Raw genomic sequence first — 26,843 nt, forward strand, 5'->3', positions numbered from 1 at the left:
TTGTTTTCTGAGAAGAAGACCTCAGTGAGTCTGGTGCACCTGCAGCAGGACTTGTGTGACATCAAGAGTCAGTGAGCAACACAAAGGTCGTGGTATGATTAACGTATATGGTCACCTCAGGTACACAGGTGTGGCTGTGAGCACAGCCTGCTACGGTAAGAAACACTTTGCTTACCCATAAAAACTAAGTAAATCCATCTATCAGCACCTGAAATATCATTAGCATGTTATATCTGTACAACACAAAACAAATTAGGTTACATCTGTACAAAAAAAGAAGTGTGAAAATGTCATTTTGTGGTTATAAAAGCCATTATGAGGAAGGTATATTTGTTATTACATTTCACCGTGTCAGGGATATAGGAAGATCGGAGGGTAATTAGAGTCTTTTGTTGTGTTACACATTTTTCACAGCCTGTTAACAAGTGAAACTGTAGACCACAAAAAGTGTAAATCCACTGGTGTTAATACTGGATTTTATTAAGATGTCAGCAGATCACAGAGCTGTAGTTTTTCATTTAGTTCTTCACTAGATGGAAAATTATTGTGGCTGTCAGAAATTCGTAAAATCTCAAACTGAGGCAAACCAAACAGATGATAGATTGTGAGAGCAGCACCGTAATCCCCAGCTGTGCTATTTTTTTCTTAACCTTAGGAAAGCTGTTTAATATTTACCTACAGAAATGAGAGTGGTATTGATCATAGCTCTAGTTCTTGGCACGAAAACGCACCGGCATATTTCCAAACATGCCTTTCACATAAGGAGCTTGTAAGCTAGAAAACAAATACCAGACAAGGCCGGAGCTTTATTCAGAAACCAACAGCTGGGTCTCCCGGAGACTTGTTATACAATAATCATATCAGTTTAGAAAGAAATCTCAGAGGCAGTTTATGAAGAAGTCAATGTAACCCTGACAAGTAGAGTCCCCTGACAGCATTTGCATGAAGGAGCACTGGGGCCAGGCGGCGGTTGTTGTTTCCAGGCTAAAATTCACCGGTTCCAGCATCCCCTTCCTTTAGCTTTCCAGATGTGACCCCTCCAGATGTTACTCATTTCACCTAGCCTTATTTTAAGCAGATATTCTTGGCAGCTTGTCATGTCTTACCTCAGTATTAACAAGGCAGAGCAGCAGAGAGACAGAGAGAAAGGAGGGTAAGAAATATGTTGGACAGGCACAGAAGATGAACCTCGAGGTTATTCCAAGAACATGTTTGACACTTAATAGTATATTTTCAGTCCAGCTCTGAGCTGCTTTGCAACCTCAGCCAAGGGAATTGATGCCTTTACTAGGCAGTCTTTTATCTGAGGAAAGAAAGATGCCAAAAGGCTCATAACATTTTATGAGATGATATTTCATTGTATAACAACATGTAAGTGCTTCTGCCGAGGTTATGCAGACTATGATCACGCAGCAACAGGGTGAAAAAGGCTGGGGGGAGCCTTTTATATGGAAGAAATGCTCAACATCTCATGTCTGTATAGAACTTAATTTTTACAACAGTACTTTTTGTGTGTGTCAAAGAAGGCCATTATAACAAAAATACATTAACAAAAAAAAGGTATGAGGAATCTGATAAATCAGATATCCAGTTATGCAAAAGTTTGCAACATCCTCCACAACTACTAACAAAAGCATCCAAATTAGACGATCCTCTTAAAGGGCAACTCGTCTTTGTCTCTCGCGCAGTGCTGGAGTTTGAACAGGCTGAAGGCGTTTGGTTTTGAGGGCAGTGAAAGACAGCGGGTCTGAAACGCTGCCAAATCCAGATCCCTCAGAGGTTTCTGTGTAAAACAATAAAGATTAAAAAACAGCTATCAGCGAGAAAATGCTCATCTATAAACACTGCTTAACAGGAATCATTTGATATTTTAGGATCCCTCATCTAAACTGCTCTCTGGAGCAATTAGAAGAGAAGACTGACACCGTTCTCATGTAGGCTGTGATACAAATTGGACACCAGAATGGAGAAAATGGAGGTTTTATTACACTAACTAACATAAAAATATAAGTGAATTGGAAAACAATAAGCATACATTAGAGTGTGATGAGCTCTAAGAAAGGTGGGGGAGTGCGTGACCAGCCACAGAGGAAAACTAAAGCACTTTTTAAAGCTAATTATTTAGCAACCAGGGATTGCAAATGGCTTACACTATCTGGACCTGGAGGACAATCCAGGTTGCTTGAAAACTGGTTAGTATCAAGAGAAAGTCCAGTGCATACCTCTTAATGTTTGTACCTAAAATTGTGTAAGTGAATGTGTAATTTTTCAGGATGTTTTGACCTCTCTCCCTGTTGTTTACCCGTACTTCCTCTTTGCCTTCATCCTAACTGGTCATGTTTCCCCCTGAGGCTGGTTCTGGGGTTCCTTCCTTTTAAAAGAGTTTTTCCTTCCCACTATCGCCAATTGCTTGCTTATAGGGGATCATCTGATTGGTGGGGATTTCCTCTCTAACACTCTAGGGTCTCGGTTCCAGTCTTTTCTCTATATTCAGCTAGTTGTGAGTGCAGGTGAGTGCAGCTTTAAACTTAAGGGGCAGACCTGGGAGCGGTATCAGTCTTTTCATCTTACTCCCCGCCTGAAAATGAATAAGTGTTTTTTCCACAAAATGTCAACTTGTTCCTTTAATGTAATAATTCTCCCGTCTGGCAGTTTTTCTCCTCACCATGAATGCCAATCATGTGCTCCAGGATCAGGACCCTCTCAGCCAGGATCTTCAGGGCCTCCCTGAGCTGCTGCACGGCTTCGCCCTGAACAGCACCGGCATGTTTATTTAGGATAGTTTTTCAAATGAGGTCAGGAGGAGAAAAAAAAAAACACCCTCTCGCCTCTTACCTCGTTCAAGCCTTCTCCTGGCTCTCCTTTTGGCCCGGGTGCTCCCTGTGAGCAGAGAGTGAAATAATGTTGTTATCTATGTGTGAGTGTGTGTCTGTATTTTATGCAGCAGAATAATTTTCTACTTACAGGTAGGCCCTGCTCGCCTGTGGCACCCGGGGGTCCCTGGCAAAGGAAATGAAGAGAGAGAGAGAAAAAAAAAACACGTAAGATTCCTGCATTTTTATCCCCTCACTAATCTGCCTCTTCACCCGATATCCAGTCTTAAATCAAGCTAGTAAAGGAAGGGGATCAGGTTTAAAGGCAGAGGCCCAGTAGAGAGCTGACTGCAGAGGGGACCTGACATGGCTGCCCTGATTAGTGAGGCCTGGCCTTGGATGAGAGAGAGAGCGAGAGAGAGAGAGAGAAGAGGATTAGTCACGGCTTGGAGTGAGTCTTTGAAGAAAAGCTCGTTCACCTTTAATGTGTTTAAGATTGCATGACAGCGAAGGCCACTTACAAAACGTAGAACAAAAAGCATTTTGATAGCTCATCAGCAACAAATATGCTCAGCCAGCCCGATAATCCAATAATGAGGATGATTTTTTTTAAAGCAGCCTCACCCGCTCCCCTGGATCTCCTTTAGGGCCGGGACTGCCGGGCTTGCCTGGGAGGCCCTCCTTGCCCTCGTGTCAGACAAAGAGAAGGACACGGATTAGCGATGCCAGTCATACATAACTGTTTACTTTGTGCAGCAGTCTCAGTGATAGACACTCACATTTTGTCCCGGCAGACCTGGTATCCCTGCACGTCCTCTCTCTCCTGGTGCACCTGCAGAGTTGTTCACAAATGCATTCACGTTGAGCTAAACTGATGAATGGCAAATATTTAATCTGGGCTCAGAGTGTAAAAACTTAACGCAGTCAATATTAGGATTATATTGTCCTGTGAGAGGGATTCACCAGAGTTTAAAATAGATGCATAATTAACCATCTTTTCTTTTTCTCCTTTTTACCCCCGAGTACAAGTCGCACTTAGACATTTTGTATCAGTGTTTTAAAACTGCAGTATGTCTTGCTTATACTCCAGAGCTATTACGGGATTGTTTTCATTATGAAGTGTTACAACAATTACTTTTTGTCTCTGCAGCTGAAGAAGTATTTAGAAGTATTTACCTCTACAATGTAAAAATGCTCAGTTTGAATCATTCTATAACCTAACATTACAAATACAGTGTTGTCAAAAAGTATTTGCACGCTTCCTGATTTTTTTAGGGCTTTTTTTTGTGATGCAGGTTTAATATTGGCCAGTGATACTCTGAATAAATAAAACATGATGGTTTTTAAATTATGATTTCATTTATTAAAGTGGGAAAAAATATCCGAACACACCTGGCCCTATGGGAAAAAGTTACTACCCTGCCTTGTTAAATCATAAATTGACTGTGATTAACCACATTTTTGGAAAGCTGAGATCAACTTTACTAGCCACACCCAGAAGTGATTGCTCCCAGACCTGTTAAATTAAGAAATCACTTAAACAGAACCTGTCTGACAAAGTGAAGAAGGATAAAAAACCTCAGACACTAGCACGTTATGCCACGCCCATTAAACCTCAAGAATTGCTGAGTCATTGACGTCTATCAGTCTGGAAAGAGTCCCGAAGCCACGTCTAAGGTTTTGGGAATCCAGTCAACCACAATGAGAACCATTCACATTCATCCACAAATGGAGAAAATAGTGGTGAAGCTTCCAAGGAGTGGTCGACCTACCAAAATTACTCCAACAGCCCATCGGCGACTCATCCAAGAGGTCACAAAAGACCCCAGAGCAAGATCTAAACATCTGCAGGCATCACTTGCATCAGTTCAGGTCAGAGTTCATATGATAAGAAAGTGATTGGACAAAAATGGCATTTATGGGAGAGTTCCAAGTTACAATACTTAAAAAAAAATCACCATCTCAAATTTGCCAAAAAACATCTTGATCATCCCTGAGAAAATATTGTGTGTACTGATGAGACAAAAGCTAGCTTTTTGTTTTTTTCTGGCATAAAACTAACACAGCATTTCATAAAAAGAACATCATAGGTTTAGTTGGCAATTTTTTCACATAGGGAAAACTGAATGAAAAGAATGAAATCCTCATAGAAAAACTGCATTTTATATTTACTTGTTTAATATTAGAAAGTACACTCAAAATATGTATAGATATGTATTATTGTCTCATGCACTGATAATTCATAACAAGTTTAACGGTTTAAACGGTGACAATTGAAAGATCCCTGATTTGATACCAGGAGGAGACACAAATCCTTTGTGGGTTGAGTCACAAAAAGAGCTTCCGGTGTAAAAATCTGCAGAATCAAACATGTGGAGCTGCCCGCTTTGTGAATCAAGGAACGGCCAAAAGAAGCTTTACAAGTACATGTAAATCTTACTTCAGTAAAACACAGGAGTAAATGGACTCAGTCAGTTTCCACCACTGATTCTATCCACGCTCGGATCCAGTGATGGGATCCAGTCAAAGGTTAATGTAAGAAAACATTTCATATTTTAGGTGCAACACCATCAAAAACAAAAAAAGAAAGATTTGCTTTAGTTGTACTAATCTGTGCTGAGCTTTTTCTGAGAATGTGCTGAGAATGTAAACAATGAAGGTTTGGATAACATTCAGTTTTTTTGGTCTTCATTAGGCCAGACAGGAAATTGAGGGAAATGACATTCAGAAAACAGCCCGGGGCGGACTCAAACCCATGACGCTACAGCAATGATGCGTCGCCTGCTCACCCAGGCCTGCTATAGTTGTGCCTGGGTGATATGTGTTTGCACTGAAGGACTGAGGGCAAAAAACAGCTTTTATTCATACCTGAGGGGCCGACTGGACCGGGAGGACCAGCTATGACCTGAGGTTCCTGGAGAACGGCATGGATGGGGTTCTCTTCTGCAAGGGAAAACAAAACAGATTAGAAAACGTGAACATCTGATCTACTGAGCATCCGAAACAACAAGAGGTGAGTTCACCGCAGCTTATCATTTGGAGTGTTTTTTTTGTTTTTATAATAAATCATCTACTAATATGCAGCCATGCAAATATTTACACCGTCAGCAAAGTAGAAATGTTAATAAAGTCCTTTAAATTTTCCTCTAGATTGTGGCCCATTTCCCGTTTACTTAAAATTTAACTGTTTTTGTATAAATACCGTCATTAATCAACGCTGTGAATAATCTACTGAAGTGACTCACCGGCTGCAACACACTGACCAGTCAGTTACTCTGAAAAATTGCCAAAGTTTCCATGACTGCAGTGCTGGTGCTTGCCAGAAGTTTTGTGGTTATTAGAGCTACAAAGACAGCAATGTTGGTGTGAAGTAGGCTTCATTCAGTGGCAACTATAAAGCGTGTCCCTGCAATTTGGACACTGGAGCAAATTTATTATAAAAACAGATACACCCTCACAGTTACAAGTTTATTACACTTTTATTTAGACATAAAAAGTGTAAATGCAAAGGCCAAGTCAACTATTCTTAACCTGACAGGCCATGCTTTTCAGTTACTGAAGACAAACCTGAAGGCAGATAGTCCAACAAACAAGCAGCAACTTAAGGTGTTTGCACTAAAGTCCTGCAGTGCAAACAGCATTTGGTGACGTCCATGGGTTCCAGACTTGAGGTACTCATTGACTGCGAAGGATTTCTATTTTTCAAATAATCTTTATAAATTACAATTATTTTAGTTCAATCACATCTCGACTCTTTGATTTAAAATCTACTGTGATGCTATAAGGAGGGAAAAACTACAAAAATTGAGTCACTGTCCATATACTTACAAAAGTACCTGCAGATTTAGAAAGAGCCTAAAGATACCAGATCTGCCTCCAGGTTTTATTTGCTGTGTTCTGAGCATTTCAAACACGTCTTAAAAAATATATTTGTATTTACAGTATATTGTCCAGTTGTTGAATACATGTACCGCTACCCTGCTGGAGAATCAAAAAGCCTATATGTCGTGTGATAGGATGTTTAATTCAAACCTACACAAGAGTTAAAACATCAGGGGGTCTCCAGCCAGACGGTAGAGTTTCCCCAGCAGTCAGCAGCTGGAATACATCCTGTGAGCCATTGATGGACATGAACAGCTGGTTGATCTCAAAGAGGTCCCATTTAACGGAGTAATAAATGCCTGGACATGATCTGTCTTCATAGAAAGCAAGCACGAGGTGGAAGTCATGTCTTGTTCTCGACATGTTGGATATTTTAAAGTACACTTGTAAGTATAAATTTTGTTTGAAACCACGCCACACTTCCTCACCACTTCAACATATGTTCAGCGTCAGTCTTCCCCCGTGTTGAGACAGCACTGTTACATTATGGCTGCAGTCCACTGTAAGGCTCTAGATGGAGCAGATTTCCCTCTGGAACTAATTTTCTAATGCTACAGTCTCCTTGAGCCTGGCTGCCTCCCTAAGAAACTCCACATGAGTGGCAGACTATCTCCTCCCTTGTTCAAAGCCAGCCCAGCTTTTGGCTCGGGGCCGTGGCCAGTTCCCCCAAAACACAGACTGTTGTGCTGACAGCTAACAAATTAGGTCTGATTTACAGCCAGTTGGCCCCCCTCAGCTTACATGGTCCCACAGACCCAAATCTACATAGTTCCAGACCCGCAGACACAGTCCCGGGCTCAGAAAGGCAGACAAAGCCAAAAGCCTAATCAGAGCCAGCAGTCCTCGTGAGGTAATGATTATACCATGGATTCCTACTGCCTCCCTGTGGTCAAAGTGAAGTGTTCAACAGCAGAGAAGTAATGTTTTCATATATGTATTGCGCTTCTATTGCCTATTTGTTAAAAGATATGATCACTTAAATGTTGCAAATGATAAAAAAAGCAATGCTTTCATGTTAACATCCAATACCAAAGCTTCACCCTTGCATGTGTCGATCTGTGCAGCGAATGTACAAATGCATGACTTTGTACTAAACTGGAAACAAAGAATGAAAAATGAGTCGGTGTATTTTATAATCAAGAGTCTTTTTAAAACTCCCAAGCCTAATCTTGTGATTTAGATGAACGCTTTCCAACTGTGTTAAACGAGGTTGCAGTAAACAGTGGCTCTGCAGCAGCAAACACACACGGAAACAATTAAAATAAATCTATGCCAGCCCTGCTGGGGAAGAGAAACAATACTCTCTCCGTTGCAAGTTTGGGTCTTTTTCTAAAAACGGCCTCTGTGCTTCCACCTGTTTCCCCTTTAAACTATTTTCCACGTAGAGAAACCGGTGTGACCAGGGTTCATGTTCTGCCTGACAAGAACATGAGATATGTGAGCATGAAGCACATGACCCGGTGCAGGATGAACTGCAGAAATGGACTTGAGGTAATGGCACCAATTCAGACCGTCCAAAAACTTAATGCTCGAATGGTTTTACAATAGTTCTCGGGTCATAATTCATCCATATGGGTAAGCTCTACTATCATGCTCTCATTTGAGCCCATCTGGGAGAATTTAGCTCTAAGTTACTGTGAAATAGCACATTTGACTTGGAATCGCCTACCTTGATGGTCCACGTGAAAAACGTCGCCCCGGTTTCTGACAGGAAACGGACTCGGTTCTGAAGGACCCGGAGGACCTGGTGGGCCAGGGGGGCCGGGTCGACCGATCTCTCCAGGAAAACCTCTTTCTCCCTTTGGTCCTGAGCATCAAGGAAAAATAAGCGAGCTCAGCTTTAAACAAGAACGAGTTAAATTTTTAATAAAACAGCTCAATAACAATAATTTCCCAAACCATGTTTAAATGATCAGACTGACTGCTAAATGTTTTTGCTTTTTTACCAACAGGTCCAGAACTGCCTGGAGACCCTGGTAGACCTGGAAGTCCTGTAGAACCTGGAGGCCCTGGAGGTCCCATTGGCCCTGGAGGCCCTCTGTTTCCTGATGCTCCTAAATAGAGAGAGAGAAAGAGACGGTTATGAGTGAAAAGCAGAATTAAGTGATCATCTAACTCCACAAAGAACAATGGACAAAAAAAACCCTTATCAAAAACCTTGAGCACCATAATTCGTTCCATCTTCCATCTAATTCCTTTTCTGTCTGCAGCCAGATGGTTGCTGGCCAGAAAGTATAAATTTTATCACACCACGCTGCGTGTTTACTCCTCTCCATGGTATACACGCCAGATCAGATCACACCAGAACACATGCACAACACATGATAGAGAGAAAAAATTAAAAAAAAAAAAAAACACTGATTGCTCCGAGACAAATTTTCCACTTTTTGATTATTTTCATAATTGATTAATTGGTTTTACATTCACTTGATTCCCTGACTAATGTTTGGGAGGTAAAAATACCAGAAGAATGACTAACAGTATTTCCTATAAAGCCCAGAGTAGTATCTTCACACTGATTGGTTCATCAATTCAACGATCCAAAAACCAAGAGGTTTAGGAAGACAGTTTTCCCTTGAAATATGACAAAAATAGTGCACTTGAATGTGTTTTCACCTGGTGGTTGAGTGGGGCGGGATGTGTCCACCTCATTGTCCGTTGAGCCCCCCGGTAAACTACTGGCTGTGGGCAGAGCTGAGCATCCCTCTTCTAAGAGTGTGATCTGGAAACAGAGAGGCAGATGTTTGACACATCTGTTAAGCATCCACTGCAAACACTTACAGCGTTTTGCTGTCAGGATGGATGGATCTGACGGATTTTCTTTACCTTTTTTTCTATCGCATTTATTCTGCTGTTCATTTGATTGAAGCTGGTGCAGTTCATGCACTCTGTAAGAAAGAAAGACATATTTCCACATTACAGCAGACACACACGCTGCTTCTTCGCCATCTGTCTTTCCTTATTCTCTCCTCTCCGCCTTGTCTGTTTCATTCCTGTTTCTTTTTTTCATCCTGGCACCATCGGTAGCATCTCACACAGAGCAGGTCAGGCCAAGATACACAAGAACAATGCTCATCAAACCAGACCCGAGAATTTATTATGAATTCCTCCTTAAATCATGTCACTTGCTCAGGGAATAAATATTGTCAGGACTTCTCATGAAATTCTCGCTTGCATCGCAGCTCTGCGTGCTTCTGTCTGTCTGCCCACACTCACATCTTCCTCCAGATACCCAAACCATTTAAAGCAGCGCATGAAAACATATTGGCTTTAATTTATGTTTTCTTATCCCACGAAAAGCTAAACACACAAAGCCTGCAGCCAAAATCAACATCTAGTGCCAAATAAATCAGATTCACCCTGCCACTGAGCTCCAGTGTTTTTCAGAGGCTGAGGCAGTGTCACCCACTCGGTTTATTTTAGAGTACACATTTCTTCTGCTCTAAACACTCACGACACTGCATGTGTATTAACTCGCAGTGAGCTTGTTTGGCCACTTGGAGGCGCTGGAGAGAAACGACAATTCATCATGTGGACAAAGTGTTTAGCTTTTAAATCATGTGGTGAAAATGTTCTACCACAGAAACAGAGAAACATCCTTCATTTGTCGTATTTGTGTCGGCTTGTTGAATTGAAGTTTACTGTTCACTCTCTGTTTAGCTCTGATTTTGGTCTCCACCACCTCTTAACAGAAAGCTCCAGCTCTTTAGCTGCTGAACGGTCCACGGTGTTCAGCATCTATGGTCTCTAACTGACTCTGTCTGCTGTTTGGTGCTGAAGAATAAAGACTCCGGACTCATTGTAGAAGTGGAGCAGGGCAAAAATCATCACTTTTTTCATATGTTTTCTGTAAATCTGTTGCAGCATTTTCTTAAAAATTGAGTTAGATTGTATTTTATACTCAAATCTTGCGCTGGGGTTATTTTTGAAACAGGTGGAGTAATGAAACAGACTTAAAACCTGGTGTATCATACCACTCGTCCTGTGACAGGTGGCCACCCTCACGACCCTGGTGCTGAATTGGATACGAAGACAACTGGATGGATGGATGGATGGATGGATGGATGGATGGATGGACGGACGGACAGTATCTTAACATTTATTCTAAAATAAATCAATGAAGTCTGGAATTTATAAATTTGGAGTGAAATCTCCAAGCTAGATATTAACCAGTTGAAAGCCTACTAGGAGTAACCTGTGAAGCTGTTTTCTGAGCATGTGCATCAGAACTTAGCGAGGGTGGTCACTGCCTATGCAGGTACCCTTTGAAAAACCCAGAAACTAAACACCTTTATTATTTATATTAACATGTCAGTCTTTATGGGGGAAAGAGTCACGGCTGTGTTTGTGGTTTAGGTTTCCTCTCACTGGGCTGTTGATGACTTATCCCAAAACAATGATTTAGTAACAAAGTGTGGCTCCACAGTCTAGTGGTTTACACATTCACGTAACATTTGTAACATTCCCAGTTTAAGACCAGTTGGAGACACAAATCTCTGAGAGGTTTGTTTCATAGAAATCTGCCAGATCAGTAACGTAGATTAATAACTTAAGCACAGATTAACTACTATTTCCTGATTCAGTATAGTGACTTTTAACTGGTAATGTATTGCAGATTATTTTCTTTTGTAACTTTGGTTTTTATACCGATATGTAACGAATTATAGTTGAACTGGCGACCTTATGATAAAAAGACCTTCTTACTACCTGAGCCACCAGCACAAATACCCATTTGAGTTCATGGTTTACAATATAAGACGTCCCCCGTGATGGTTACAGATTTGGCGGATAGTAATTGAAAGATTTTTGAGAGGGTTTTGCGTAATGTCTTAAATTGGACAGAAATTATTAAAATGCCAAAGCTGTGGTTTGAGGCTCAAAAAGCCTGTTGGATCTCTAGTAGGCAGAGGTACAAAACGATACCCTGGAACTAAGTGTCCAAGCAGGAACAACAAAAAGACATTTTTATGTGCCATTGAATGACAAGATAATAATACTTGTCAATAAAAGTCAGTTTGGTAAGTTTTTCTGGCATCTTAGGTTATTTTCTTTTTGCCGTCTTAACCTGCAAAATATCTATGCGTATTTGCTTTACTGGTTTTGGCTTTGGTTACCTTCAGTCTATTTTGGTCCTCTTTCTCACACACAGGTTGCACCATTTTAGCCACCACTAAACCACAGATAGGCTTACTTATACATTTTCTGGATGTGCAGCAATTTTGGATACACTACGTTAGCTTTGATGCAAAAAAACCCAGAACAACATAGTTTCAAAGAAAAGCCCTGCATTTGTTTTAAATCCAAGCCTTCCTTGAGCCCACGGCTCATAGGAAGTGTGGAATGTCAGCTGTCAGTCCTGCAGATGGGACCCACCCACATTGTGGTCATAGCAGGGATACCTATAACGAGGAGCAACTGGTGCTCATAAAATAGCCAATGCAACAACAAAAATGACCCAAACGAGCTCTGGTCTGCCCGCAGCACGCGGAGTGCTAATGGCAGCCGCTGAGGTTTGCGCTTTACTAAAATAGGACACGGCGAGCGCCTAAAGATCATCTGTGAGTCCACAGTTGCGTACGCCCAGTCCTGCGCCGTGTCAAACAGTGTGGGTGAGGTTTCTTAATGCTTCATTTCAACATCTTGAGTTTTACCCTGGAGTGTAGCCACAGACGGAAACAACAATCAACAGTTAAACCCAAAACGCATTCCTCAAAATGTATCAACCAAAATACTGAAAGCTGCTCAACCGCTGACCCCACATGAGCTGTTTGTTGTGACTCAAAGCACTGAGGTTTCTTCAGAGACTCTAAGGACATGAAAGAAGAACACAACAGTGAGACTGTGGGCAATCATGGGCTCCACAATATAAGGACTGATGAGATGATATGCCTTCATCTCCCCCCATAGTTACTCATCATCAGCCCAGAGGAAGTCTCCACCCTCTGACACTCTCCCTCTATTAGACAGTACATCAGTCTGTGATGCATTCCAGGAGCTAATCAGTGATGATGTGTCAACATTTAGTTTTCAGCCAAACTAGAGCTCATCTGTCTGGAAATGGGTCAGAGCGTTCACATTTTAGTCTCTCAAAAGCTATACCATGGATTGGCACAGAAACATGCACAAAAAAATTGAGGTTTCCTTTAGTGCCACAGCAAAGCCGACAGTTTCATGTCACCTAGAAGCAGAAAGAAGGATTTCTGAATGAACCTATTGTGCACAAAGGGTCAGTAAACACCTGCTGCCGATCCTCTGTTCAAAGGGATAGTTAACACTTCAAACAGAAGCGCTAGTAAATCCAACAAACAACCACAAAGACATGCAAGATAATGGAAAAGAGACTCAGAATGTCTAGAAAGAGCAGCAGGTGACACAAAGTGAGTTAGAAACTTACAAAAAGAGCTATAATTAATGCAAATTGAGTGCAATAGGCAGGTGTAACAACCACAAATGAGAGGCAAGCAAAATGAACACCAAGAGATATAAAACCTCTGTAAAGCATAGAAGTCGTTTGATATACAAAGAGGGTTACAGAGTTATTTTTGTGCACATTTTCATTTATATGTGATATTTACATGTCTACATATCTGAATGTTTACGCAGGCACTTTCAAAGCAGTAATAGAATAGAATAGAATAGAATTCAACTTTATTGTCATTGCACATAACTGCGTGTCAAATCTGCCAAGTTGGTTTTCCTGAATTTACCTGAGATTTCCTGGCTTCTGATTGGTTAGTGAGGACACATGGGGCTGAAGTGTGCTGAGAGTAAAGTTATCTGTCTCCATCTTGCTGTTTATAATCGTTTAGAGACATTTAGAACCACGTGACGAACCCTCGTGTTACACTGTTGTAGGTAAAATGGTTGTAAGGGCCCAGATTTGAAATAATAAACAAAAATTGGCGATGACTATTCAGAGAGGCCACGTGAATAAAATAATAAAAACAAGAGTGCTGAAAAAGATGAAAACTTAAGCATTTGTGTGCATACAAAACTGAGTAAAATAAACTGAAATTAAACAGTCTTTGGTATTAGTCTTAGTTGGATTGGCAAAATCTGTCATCCCAGCGTGCATCAGGAGGCTTTGAAGCATGTGTTCAATGAGACCAGGAGGTCTGCATGACACGAAAAGCTTAACATGCACCCACACAGGTCGCCTTGAAGCTGACATTTGGTCACTAAGCACATTCCAGGCTCCAGTTGCCTAGGTAACCCTTACTACCCTGTCACATATATATGGTAAAATGGTCTGGTACTCGTATAATGCTTTCCTACTTTATTTAAGCACTCGGTGCATGTTTTTACTACAACCCCCGTCCATTCACACTACTTTATTCTATGTCTAAAGGCTTTTAACCAAACATTCACACACCTACATCCCAAACATATGACATGTAGACTACAGAAGCTAGCTAGGTATTGAACTATGAAGAGCTAAAGCGCTCAACCTACTGAGCCACAGCTGCCTGATTGCTAACATCCTGCGCTCTCATGGACACTTTAGTCACCAGCAAGTTGAAATTACTGGTATTCAGCAGCTTCAAGCAACTACAGGTGAAGTGAGCTAGACCTGAGCTGGACTTTTCTCACCTTCCAGGTGAGAAAACGACTACCAATGAGAGTGCAGGATATCATTGATTGACACATGACCTGTTGTAAATATGTGTTGCCTAGGCAACTGGACCTTGGAATGTGGAAAGCGACCAGGAGTCCGTTTCATAACGATGCACGTCAGCAAATCGCTTACAGCTACCAGGTCACATGTCAGTCACTGATGTCCTGCACTCTCATAGGTCGTTCCATCAGTCGTTCACCTTGAAGCTGAGAAATCTTGGGATTTATTTACCCTCTTGTAACCTGTGGTGTTCTCATCCATAGTTGCTTGAGGTTGCAGACTTTTTATGGTCACAGTCCAATAGAGCAACTTTGGGATGCGGTGGAACCAGAGAATGTCATCATGGATTTGCAGGCAACAAATATACAGCATCTGTGATGCGATCATGTCAGTGTGGACGAAAATCTCTCAGGACTGTTTCCAGCACCTTGGTAGAATCTATGGCACGAAGACTTGATCAACTTCTGAAGGTAAAAGAGGGCCCATCATGGGGCTAGCATGGTGTCTAATAAAGTGGCCAGTGAGGGTAGATTTGCTCAACATTATATCAGGCCTCTGTGAACTAATTGCATGACACTTGTGTCCTGTCAGCTGCTGCAGGAATGAGTGTCTCTGCCTCGCCCAGTATGGCCTTAAAAGCTCCATTCTTCACTGCTAATGAGCTAACATGTCCAGTCTTTATCTCGCCTCCATCTAGGACCAGAAATAAACCAGCCACATCTCATTATGTTATAAACACTCACCACAGGAAACACCAGAACTAAGTCAATTTACCATAAATGTAAACCAGAAGAAGAAATTTTTTTTTCTTGCTGTTCCCGAAAGGTGGTGGGCGGGATTTCTGTTTCTAGAGTTGGAATTTAATTACGTTGGTTTCAGAAAACCAAACTTCCGCTGTGATCGAGCTGATGTTTAGAGCGGGGACCGCAGCTATAGAGTCTGTTTGGATCCATAATTACACTATGGCAACACAAGCCGAGGTTATTTTTCTTGGACCGCGCTCGCTCGTGGGAAAGATTCGGGATCATGTTGTCTTTTGTGAGGAGAAAAAACAAACTGAGAAAACAGGGAACTTTCCTGCACCAAAGACAAGAGGGAGTTTGAGTCTAAGCAGTTTTTCCATGGATTCAGATGCTACATCCTATCAGATATTATTGGGAATTCACGATGGAATTAAAAGAGCACATTTTTTAGCAACATACATTACCTAATTACCTTAAAGTCACACAAAAATACACCATGAAAGTGAATTGCATAAACATAAATAACATGTTGTGGAAGCAAACCTGTCGTTGGTCTTATGCGATAAGATCAGCTGTTAAGTCTGGCACTGAGAAGTGAGAGACGAGGAGGCTGACTTCGCAGCATCAAACCTTCCCGCCCCAGGACGAGATCTGAGTGTAAATAGGTTCATATACTCTCGGGAGATAAAGAATGAAAACAAGAAACCTACAACTGGTTTAATGAATCATCCCCATTGTTTGATCTGCGGTGCAAGACAGCGCAGGATATTTTGGCAATCATGGAAGTCAAACTGCGGGCATAGCATGTGTTGAGACAGCTACATTTCCTACATTAGACATGGATATAGATCAAAGACAAATCTCCTTCTTGCAGGTTCTCTTTTTTCTTTTGGACAAACACCTACAGAGACAACCTCAACCACAAAACAAACCATGACGCACACAGCTGGGGACGGTCATTTTCACCGCCACTAAATGTTAGTTCTGTCTGCATGTGTGGGGAGTGCAGAGTGGGGATACGCCGAAACATCTTCCTGGAGCATCTTAAGACTCTCATCACCAAGAAAAACAGACAACTGTGCACGCAGGCTGTGTGTTTGTGTATGTGTGCGTTTGTGCAGACCACAGACAGCCTCTGGCTGCGTCCCAGAGGCCTGTTGTGTGTCGGACCCAGCCAGCAAGTGGTCAGCAATTGCTGGCATGAAGAACAGCTGGCACAGAACACACACACCCACACACACACAGACACACACTCGCCCAGCCGCAAGCTCTCACTCACTAAATCACACACCCACTTTGACGGCGGTGGCTGGTGGACGGTGAATGGGGCTGTTTTTGGAAAATCTAGATGCCTCGCAGTCCACAGTGGGACCATTTAGCATTTTTCGTTGTGATGCCAGCTGACAGGCCACACACCATTTCTATAAACCATAAAAACTATGAGAGTACAGATACTTGGCGTCTGGTCCACGGTGCCGTTATTGCACGTAGAAGGAGATGTTGTGATGGCGAAATAATGGACCTTAAAACCACAATGATGAGCTGGTATTTATCTGACATTCTCCCTCTCGAAATGCTACTACTCAGCAGGCATACGCATCAAAATGAATCTCTTCAAATCTGAGAAAACAACCCATTTTTTTCAGTGATTTCCCTCGCGCTGTCAGGACGCATCCGCCGCCATCCCATCATCGTGCCGCATCGCCCGGCTCGTCAGCCAACGCAGCACACACTGCTGCGCCGCCGCTGAGATGTTGGAGACGGATGAGCCTGCTGGTGCACAGAGACAAAGCCATCGTCGTCCTATGAGATGACGCTGCTCAGAGAAATGATCGCAGAGTGATCGGTTGAAACGAGACGGACATTTCTGAGGTTCAAATGTTGCTTCTTTAAGAGCTAATGAACAGGAGGAAAGGGTGGAAACAGAGAAAGAGGTGACAGGTTATAGCAGAAGCACTGTAAGATGGATGGAACTATAAAATAAAGACAAAAACAATTAATCTACTTATTTACAACCTGGACAGGTTGTTAGTCCATCGCAGTAAAGACGGACGTGCTTGACAGAAACGATGTCCATTGTTGGACGGACTCTTCATGAAATCTGGTGCAAATGTTCACGGTCACAGCAGAAGGATGTATTCTAATGACTTTCTCGGGGAGTTCATTCCTGTTTGGTCTGAAACGTCTCTCTGTGATATTTCACAGAGACATTTATGTCCCTCTAAGGATCAACTGTAACACCTTTGTAAAGACTTTTCATTTACTGCCATCATTATGTTCAATAATTGGGTTAATAAAACAAAAGCCTACAAAAAAAATGGCAGCTTATCAGCCTCAGCTGCACTTTCTGTCTGCCTTGTGAATGCTTACATCCTCACACAGTCCAGTCGAATGGTGAGTGCGGTAAACAAACAGAGAGCTGGCTGTGCTCGTTGGGTGGTCGGATGCCTTCAGAAACTACCTCCCCATCACCTTTCTGGGTGGAGTGGACTTCTTTTCTTCTCAAAAGGAGAAAGTTAAAGTCTGAACTTCTATTTGTTTACACACACCGCCTCAGGAAAGCCACCAGCATCTTAAGGACCCTGCACACTCATGCCAGAGTCTATTTGAACTGCTCCCATCTGGTAAAGCTACAGAGCCTTTCATGCACGGACCTCGAGGCTCAGAGGCAGTTTTACTACAAGAGCTACAAACGCACTTAATCAGTCCATCAAGAGGCCCCCATAGACCTGTTTTAACTATAATTATAACTACCTCATTGCAAGCTTTGCTCTGCAACCGTTACCTGAGCCATTTTATGAATCATTTGCACCATGTATTTATGTTTTCATGGTTTTATGTCGCATATTTTAGAGTTTTTGCTGTAATGTTTTTTTATTATCTTTACAGAGAGACTGTGTGTTGGAGTAGCTGCAGACTGAATCGCTTTGTACTCGTGCACCATTCAGTTCAACTGATCTCAGTCTTTTCATTCATTTACATTCATCAGTGGGTCTGAGCTGAACTGTTTCTATTACTGCTCAGGTGAAACCACAGAGACGGTGTAACAGAAGAGTATCATCTGCGCGCTAACTCTCCACCACATTGGGCAGTTGGCACTGATTTGCAAGTGGTTTTGGGTGTGTGTGTCTATATGTTTGTGTTTGTGTGTTTCACAATTGCTGTGAGCCAATGGCTGTGTTTGGGCTGGGTTAATTGAAGGCAGGTGTGTTTGACTGTGCTTCCACTGCACACTGCAACACTTGAGTCAGACTTTGCTGTGTCTCAGTGGAGGTCAGAGCCTGATAAGGCAAAGCTGGCTTGCTCAGGCTGGAGTGATTCTCGGTCTGCGCCATACAGAGTTTCTGGGTTTAAGAGGAGAACCTCTGACACCTGTGGAAGTGGTCGGCCTTTAGAGAGGGCAGACGACCTGTAGCAGTGCTGGCGTTGGCCTCTGTCCCTTTTGCAAGTTGGACACTGGACTGATTTTCCCTCTTTAACTTTTTTAAGTCATGTCCCTTTCCCCTTCAATTCTCCCTTGATGACACACCTAGAATCTGTGTGTTACAACATCTTTTAAAGTCGAGGGTAGACCTCACTTGTTAAGCAGTATTGGATCCCCTCGCTCTCTTTCTCTTTTTACCAGAAGCTCTTAATTTCTGATGAGCAGCATGTCATACAAGCCCCTTCGTTCTGAGCGTAACCTGATCCAGTGAGCAAATGTGTTTGCTTCCAACAAAACCGTAAAACAAATCTGCAGTTTACACCAAATCTCAGATATGGAAACCATGACTGTGGAAACGTTTCAAGGAGCCTTTTTAGGACCTTGGGAACTTTACCTGCACAGCTCTCAATAAACAGATGTGTGGAGCTGCAGACAGATAGAGGGACATATGTTAAGATATCACTGAAAGGCAGGAAGAGCCGCTGATAAGAAGAGGACATGAATGAAAAACTGCAGAAGGAGCATGAACAGAGCATCATCCATCAGACAGATCAGACCAGGAGCAGGAACAGCGACGCTATCCCATAGCTCCCTGCAAGTCGAAGGGCACCCTCTGACCTATATTTCAGTGCAACCTGAAATGTAACAGAGACATCAGTCAAGTCCTCACTCTGCAGAGGCTGCAGTCTAGGGCAGCACATGTGGGACACGGTTCTGTTTTATCGCTTTACTCCAAGGAGAGGAAAGCAGGAGATCTAAAGGACATAGGAAGTCAGATAAGTGGAAAGCGGTAAGGAATAAGAAGATAAAGAGCCCAGCGGTGGCAAGAAAAAGAGAGGGCAAAGGAGCAAAGGCCTGCACGGCGATGACAGCGGATGATAAAATGGAAAAAATCTGACGCTATTTCTGAATGATATTTAATATTGCTGGTGTTCAAGATAATCCCTCCAAAAAAGCATTTTAACACACTTCCTCCTCATCTAGCTGCAGAGGGGAAACAGTGACTTTAGCAACTTTATGGCTGCAGCGTTAACAAGTTAACACATTTGACATCCGGAGCTGTCAGACACCTTTTCACCACGTTAATGAAATTCATCGTTAACTTTGCTTCAAAAAAAGTGAACACCCCCCCCCCCTTTTTTTCCCCCCTTTTCCTGAGCTTTTTCACAGGATCAAAGGTCACCGCTCTCATCAGCACAGGGCCTGTCTCTAATTCCTTTAGGATTATGTTCCCCATACATAGAGGAAACCCCAAATCCTTGCAGTAAATATGATCATGTGTGCAGATAGGTGCCAGGGTGCCGCTGTGACAGAGTGGAGGGGAGGGGGCAAGGAAATTACGAACACATTTCTCCTAAATGTGTTCCATGCCGTCATGTGTTAGCATAACTCTGCTGAAAAGCAGCGTTTAAATCTTGAGATGCACGGTACACAGCCAGCACAAACCAGGCTGTCAAAAATATTGACGGGTCAGGGTGTCAGCGCGGCGAGAAAACGCCCATTTTCCATTAGCAAACGCACAAAAATCCAGACTCTGACACCAGCTTGGCCCTAGAGTTTGGCTGCAAGCTTCAGGATTGTTTTCAGTCTTAAAAGGTTGTCACAGAGCGATATATACAAAAACAAAGTGTTTAGAGGTAAAATGATGTTAAAGATCTTGGTGATATAATCAAGCTTAGGGTCCAAAATACAAAAACGCTCAGTTTAGTTTCACATGAGAGAAAGAAAATCAGCAAATTTCCAATCAAGGGGTGAAAGTCTGTGGTGCTCTGCATTTATTTTGCTTAAAATGTTGATTTAATAAGCAGTAAATTGTCAAAATGCTTATTATTCTGTCTATCAACTGAGCATGTAACTCCAAAGCTTCTATTTGTTCTGTTGTCGGCGAATGAATGATATCGCCTTAAATAGAATGTGATCAAGCATAAAACCGCTCCACTCACAGCAGCTCCAAGTCATCTTCATTAATGACTCTGAGATTATTTGATAAAGAGTGATGATTAAAGACAGTAAGGTATTAATTTAATGCGGAAAATGATTCAGGATATCGAAAAAGGAAACAACTAGAGAAACAAGCATCTTTACATCTTCGTCTGCCTTAATTTGACTCTCGCCTTCTCTAGGTCCTCTGTCTGTACATCTCTGAGGGCCTCGGGTGCCTCTGAAGTCGAGCCAGAACTCCATCAAACCAAAACCAGAGTTGATGTCATCTTCATTGGTTAAAGCTGTCCTCTTTCCTCTCAATAAAACAGCTGGCTCTGTGCCCCAACGGCAGTTTTCTGATACACGGGGCTTCATGTTCAGTGTCGCCCAAGTGACTTACAGACTCAAAGATGAGTGCTCGGACTCCTATCATCAGCCAAAATGGTCTGCAGTTAAACGAGCATGGTGATATTTTGGAAAATGTGCTTTTTTTGCTTCCTTGCCAACAGTAACATGAGACCACTGATACCATATCTTACATCTGTGACACGAAGATGGTTAACCTAGGGTAACATAAAGCCTGGAAGCAGTGTAAATAGCTAACCTATCTAGTGAATCTGCATACCTGATCCTCTAATTCTTGTTACATCTTGCTTATATGAGCCCCAAAACAACATCAACAAAATGCAAAAACAAAACGCGTCATAACTTATGCAACATAACTACTTCTCACGTCAGGAGTTCTCGAACATGACGCGCGACTTGCTGTCAGACATTCAGCAACTCAAAACTGTTGTGTAAATTACATTACAAGAACAGCAACTGGAAAGCAGAGATGGCATTCCTACACTTACTCCAGCATCTTATTTATGTCTTATTTGCTGGCTGGAGAACAAGTTGTGACATTTGACACACTGATTGGAGAGACAGTAAATTTCGTCTGTGTCTCAAACACTCGAGCGCAACCAAAGAGGTCAACAGCAGTATGCAAGTGTCTCAAGTTACCCTCATTTCTTTATAGTTTTCTTACAACGAGCTAGACTTTCTTGTCATCTTTTAAAGCGGTCTTGAGCATTAGTTCTCCAGACTGTAGACATTGATTACTTTTTCCTCATTTTCAGTCCTTGTACTTCACCAAGAACCAATTTTAAATCTTTAGGCTCTTTGTTACTGGCAGCAAAAACATCATTTGTTCCCATTTCTTTAGTTGAATCCACGAAAAATGCCAAAGATAACACAGTTTGACAGAAACAAAATAGTATTTTTTCACCAATACGGTGATTTTAAAAGAACTATTGATTGAAAACTTGGCATGTCTCAGCATGGTGTGCAGCGTGTCCTTAAAGAAACAGTGGGAAGGAGGAGGATAAAAAGAAGGATGAAAGAAGAAGCGTCAGGTCTGAAAAACTAAAAATATGTACAGCAGATGAACACTATCTGAAAGTTATGTTCTTGAGAAATAGGAAAACAAAATCCGGTGAAGATCTGACACAAGACTTGAGAGATGACCCATCTGCTGTTCAGTGAAGCCTCATCAGGAATGACTGCAGTAGAATAGTGGCTGTCAAGAAGCCATTCATATTAAAGGAAACAGAGGGAAGAGGCTGAGGGATGAAACACTACGCAAGAAATGGACTGAAAATCAGTAGCAACAGGTAACTTTCGCTTGAAGTTGTTAGGATGTACGGAGGTGGGCAGGAGTGACATACAGTGGTGAATGTCTACAGACATCTGTAAAGTATGGTGGACGCTCTGTCATCAGCCAGTGATGTCAGTTAATCAGAATGGATCCAGATCAGATTTTGGTCCACCATGAAACACCATCTGGAAAGCTTCTAATTGGCTATGGTTTCATTTTTCTGCTGCGTGACAATGATCCCAAACACATTGCCGGTGGAGTAAAATCATCCCTGGATAGAAAAACAAGCAAACAAGCACCATCAGTCACAGATTGGTCTCCTCAGTACCCACACCTCAGCATTATTGAAGGAGTGCAGAACAGAACAACAGGCAGTCACCATCTAACAGAGAGCTCTGAACGTCCTCTAAGAAGCCTGGAGAACTATTCCCGAAGACTGCTTGCAGAAATGATAAGAAAGCTTATCTAAACGAGTTCAGTCTGTGTTGAAAAACAAAGGTGGTCGTACCAAATTCATGACGCCAAGAGCCATAAAAAAGCTAGATTGATTAATTAGCTTTCCAAAACTATTTGTTTGTTACAGATAATAGCAGCTATTTCATGTACGTCCCAGAAATGCTGCAAGAAAAAGCATAAATGTGATTTTCCTGTCACTGCTAACAGCCGTGCTTCCTGACCTTTCCACTGCTCCTCGCAGCTATGCTTTCTGAGGTAAGGCGGGTGTAAAACTATATGAGGAGAAGTCTTTGTTTCAGAGGTGTAGCCTGATCCTAACATGGTCACGTATGTTACAAGGACCTTAAGGAGGAGTGTCATGCTCCTTAATCTCAGTGGGGCCACTTTCTCGCAGAGTGGCCTCTCTGGTCCGCTGCTGTCTGGGCAGCTGGATTATGGGAAAGATACTCTTCTCTTCTCTTCTCTTCTCTTCTCTTCTCTTCTCTTCTCTTCTCTTCTCTTCTCTTCTCTTCTCTTCTCTCCTTCTCTTCTCTTTCAGCACCCTGACTCCCACACACCGACCCCCGCCAGCTCTCCCTCCACTCCTCAGTGTGAAACAGACTGTCAGTGACATCAGCCCCTGCCTTTCAGGTCTCCTCGCCGAGTCCAACCTGGCCCTCTGTCTCACCATATGGAGGTGATTTTCTCGCTGCTCCGTAGCCATTAGAAAGTGCAAATACATTTCAGCAAACGTTAAATAAACAGTCCGATTACTTCTTCACACTCCTGCAACCATTTTGGTCTCAAGTGAACCAGAATCTCTGGCATCGCAGACTCGGTGGATACAGCTAATCTTAAAGCCTTTTTCCAGAGGATTTCTAATCATTTCTGTGTTTATTCCACTTGTACGAAAATGTGTTTTTGTGGAAATCTTGCCCATCCAAGGGCAACAATGAATAATCCTGCAAAATGGAACAAGGTGGGGGTAATTATGACCAATAAGCGACATGTTCTTTGAGGTAATTGTTAATCTTGGACTAATTTTGACAGGCTGTGCCAGCTCCCCATAATATTTACCAAGCTGGTGGATGTACTTAATAATTTCATTCAAAATCTGTTCAAATGAGTGTGCATTTTAAAACAGTTGTGTCTCAGCCAGTGCAGCTTCAGACTTTCTTTGAAACACTTCATGTCAAATGCACCAGACCTCCTTTCATTCACTGTTTCTTTAGGCTGACTGCAGTGACTTGCCTCTGGTTGAAGATTTTGGTCTTTACTGGGCCTGGAGTCTGCGGTCTGTGGCATTCTGGAGCAGCGCTGCCCATAATCGAGACACCCACTTTACAAGCTGCCCTGCTGGACCTTCCTCTGACCTTTTTTCATTCATTCTTCTGACTTTATTAGCTCTGAGGATATTCAGGGAGACAGCTGCCTCTGCTGCTGACTACAGTTAAAAGAGTAACATCAGAGTGTGTGTGTGTGTGTGTGTGTGTGTGTGTGTGTGTGTGTGTGTGTGTGTGTGTGTGTGTGTGTGTGTGTGTGTGTGTGTGTGTATGGTAGTGAGACAGAAAAGACACACAAGGAGAGAGAATGTGATTCTAATCCTCCTTCCAGGCACTGAAGCGTCTTGAATGCATGGCTGTAAAAATGTTTTTAAAAAAGGAAAAAAGTACAAAACCAGAGTGTACAGGATCTCTTTCAACCGTTGATTTCCTGCTGTCCCAGTTCCCCAAAGCAACCCAACACAGGCTTTCAGTCTTAATTCAAAGCAACTCTACAATTGTATCAAGACTGCCGCACAATATGGCACACGGGATTAGCGACCTACCCGACTACACCAGCAAACATATAAAAGAGAAACTGATGTGGGTAAAGCTGCATGGTTCTGCTAAAAAGATGCAGATGGGTCCAGGCATAACACATGGCCTTTGTTTCAGTCCCTGGGAAAATTAGTCTCAGATAAAATCCTACAGCTCCTCGAGTCCAAGTCTAAGCAAGGCTGCATCATGCAAAAGAAAGAAAGGAAGAAACTCACCTTCACGACACTCTTCTCCCACAAATCCTGGACAGCATCTCCACTCCAGTGCAGTGACTTGCTTGTAGGTAGTCCTGAATGACGGTCTGATCACAGTCCTGTAGCTGGAACAGACACTCTCTGACTTTATGGACACGTGATGCACAAACACACATACAACATGAAGTATTTTGCTTTCTGGTATAACCCCAACCCCAATGGAGGTGGTGGTGGTGGTGGTGGGGGGGAATTATAAAGAACCAAAGAGCCTTGCAAGCTTTGAATTAGGAATACAATTACGCATAATTCCCTTTGCAACCTCGTACCTCTCAGAGAGGTTCAGTGCCTTTTTCAGTGGAAACTCTTCATTTCACTGTGCGGGTGGTGCTTCAGTCATACATACATAATATGTGTGCAGAACTTTAACTTTCAGACAATTATTTCTGCTGTTTTGCATTAACAGTATCACTTTATTTGAAGATCCTCTTCTGGCAGACATTCTCAGCCAGATTAGGGATGAAAGTGTTTCACCAAAGATGCTCCATGCCTAAATTTGCCTGAAGCCACTTATTCACTAAATCTGCCCCAGCCACCAGGCAGCACCTCCCACGTTCATGATTTATTGTAAAAAGCAAAGTTGCATCTGCATCACAGACCAGTGAAGAATCTGACTTGACTGGAGTCAAAAGTATACCTGATGACTTTGGAGCAGGGTCCGGGCCACCGGCAGTTCTGAAACACTCTCTGCACTGTGGTTTCAGTCCCATTGTGCACCTGACAAGACACTGTTTTGAAAACAGTGTACTGACACCAGTTCCTAAAAGACGGAATAAAAGAGATGTTATCGTGATTAATACCGAGAGAGAGAAATAGAGCGAGAGAGAGCAATGATCTAGCACTAGATCCGTTTTGTTTTCACAATAAATTTCGTTAAATCGTTACAACCCCTCCAGTGTGTGCGCACCTGAGTTGGGTTCGGGATCCAGTACCCGGCGGTCCCGTGACGCCACTCTGTTCCGATTTGATGCGCTGCCGCTGCAAAGTGATGCCCGGGAAGTGATAAACAAAGCCCGTTCCCAGCGATGGACAGACTAAACTTATCCACATGCAGAACACGCAGAGAAAAGAAAGAGGCATCATTGTTTGATTTATCCCGGAAAGAGATATCCGCGGTTTTCAAGTAAATCCCGAAGTTATAAATCCCCTTTGGTCGAAGTTCTACTGAAGCGGAATGGAGGAGGAAGAAGAAAAAGAAAAGCTATGGAAATCCCACTGAAACCATTAACGAGTTGGTCATCCCTTCTCCACGACGAGAAAACAACCGGCCTCCCACTCAAGAGCCCGAAATGAATGGCACACAACCTCTTCCTTTAGAATAATTTGCGTATCTGACGTTTGACATGGTGCCGAGGACCGAGGAGTCAAATATCCAGTGTGCGTAAAAAGCGCGCCGAGTGTGAGGGCTGGAGACGGAGTGCGTAAAAGCGCATCTGGTCTCGATTGAAAACCACGAGCTCTGTCTTCATATAAGATAATGTGAACGATATGGCCACAAGTGATTAGCCAGCGCTAACGCATTTCTTATGGGCTTGTGTTATGTCTTTAGTTACCCTTATTGACGCTACAGTGTGGTAGACTACACCACAAGGTCTCAATTCTTAAAGCCTGCATGAGTTGGGGTAACAGATACGATCAATATGCCTGTTCTCATCACTCTATCAAACAAGGCTGCTTTTCTTTTGGAGACTAAACTCTGTTAGAATCCACAGTTCCAGTACTTTATCACGTAATGAGAAGATTGTGAATGAGGCCCCAAACTGGGGTTTTCTTTATCTGATTACATGTTGTATTGACATTTAGCTTCTACAAAGAGAATAAAGTCAGTTTCTCGTTTAAAGGGAATAAAAATTTAAAAGAGAACATTTTGCACACGTTTGCCATGGTAGATGCATATTTTAAGGCTGTATTCACAACAATGGCATCTGGATCTGAACAAATGTTTGACCTCGCTACATCACTACCCTTGAAAACAGAAACACCGGAAAGCAAATTATACATCCACAGAATTCAAAATATAAACATAACACAAATGAAGTAATTGTCATATCATGACCAAATTAGGGATTTGAATATTAACAGAGCCACGAGTCTTTTGACTGCACAGAAAATATGCACAGATGTACTAATTTACTTGCAGGCAAATTACAGAAAATTCCATATATGTAATGAGACTAGTAGACTGTGATGTTTGCAGATGAAAGTGGGATCTGTTGTAAGAGCAGGGAGCAGATAAGAGTCTGGAGAGGTGGAGGTATGCACTGGAGAGAAGACCAAAAAAAGTGAGTAGAAGCAAGA

The 26,843-nt window shown here is 42.4% G+C and overlaps 1 protein-coding gene across 2 annotated transcripts; it reads right to left on the bottom strand.

The window, feature by feature from the left end:
* Nucleotides 1-466: 466 nt before the first annotated feature.
* Nucleotides 467-25,922, bottom strand: col26a1 (collagen, type XXVI, alpha 1). Of its 2 annotated transcripts, none has more exons than XM_085243525.1 (14): nucleotides 25,453-25,922; nucleotides 25,183-25,305; nucleotides 24,510-24,607; nucleotides 9,522-9,583; nucleotides 9,312-9,417; nucleotides 8,642-8,749; nucleotides 8,365-8,502; nucleotides 5,682-5,756; nucleotides 3,593-3,645; nucleotides 3,438-3,500; nucleotides 2,965-3,000; nucleotides 2,836-2,880; nucleotides 2,666-2,750; nucleotides 467-1,783 (listed from the first exon to the last, which is right to left on the bottom strand). In XM_085243525.1, exons 1-14 carry the CDS (start codon nucleotides 25,626-25,628, stop codon nucleotides 1,656-1,658), a joined length of 1,296 nt encoding a protein of 431 aa, XP_085099651.1. In that variant the 5' UTR covers nucleotides 25,629-25,922; the 3' UTR covers nucleotides 467-1,655. The 2 variants fall into 2 exon arrangements, with proteins under 2 accessions (XP_085099651.1, XP_085099650.1); XM_085243524.1 differs by having other exon boundaries at nucleotides 24,510-24,613.
* Between the last annotated feature and the right edge of the window lie 921 nt (nucleotides 25,923-26,843).

The sequence above is a fragment of the Mchenga conophoros genome, linkage group LG14 (genome assembly GCF_057382185.1).
Source record: "Mchenga conophoros isolate Kocher_MC1m ecotype Shallow Benthic linkage group LG14, M_conophoros_male_GT1.1, whole genome shotgun sequence".
In the NCBI taxonomy this organism is placed as follows: Eukaryota; Metazoa; Chordata; class Actinopteri; order Cichliformes; family Cichlidae; genus Mchenga; species Mchenga conophoros.

What these genes read in the sequence shown, in the direction of transcription:
- col26a1 (XM_085243524.1), bottom strand. Translation starts at nt 25,628, where the DNA reads ATGATGCCTCTTTCTTTTCTCTGCGTGTTCTGCATGTGGATAAGTTTA. An exon ending in GGATCCCGAACCCAACTCAG is followed by an intron (nt 25,306 to 25,452) that starts GTGCGCACACAC and finishes TCCGTCTTTTAG; the next exon opens with GAACTGGTGTCAGTACACTG. An exon ending in CAGGAGAAGGCTTGAACGAG is followed by an intron (nt 2,751 to 2,835) that starts GTAAGAGGCGAG and finishes GGTGCTGTTCAG; the next exon opens with GGCGAAGCCGTGCAGCAGCT.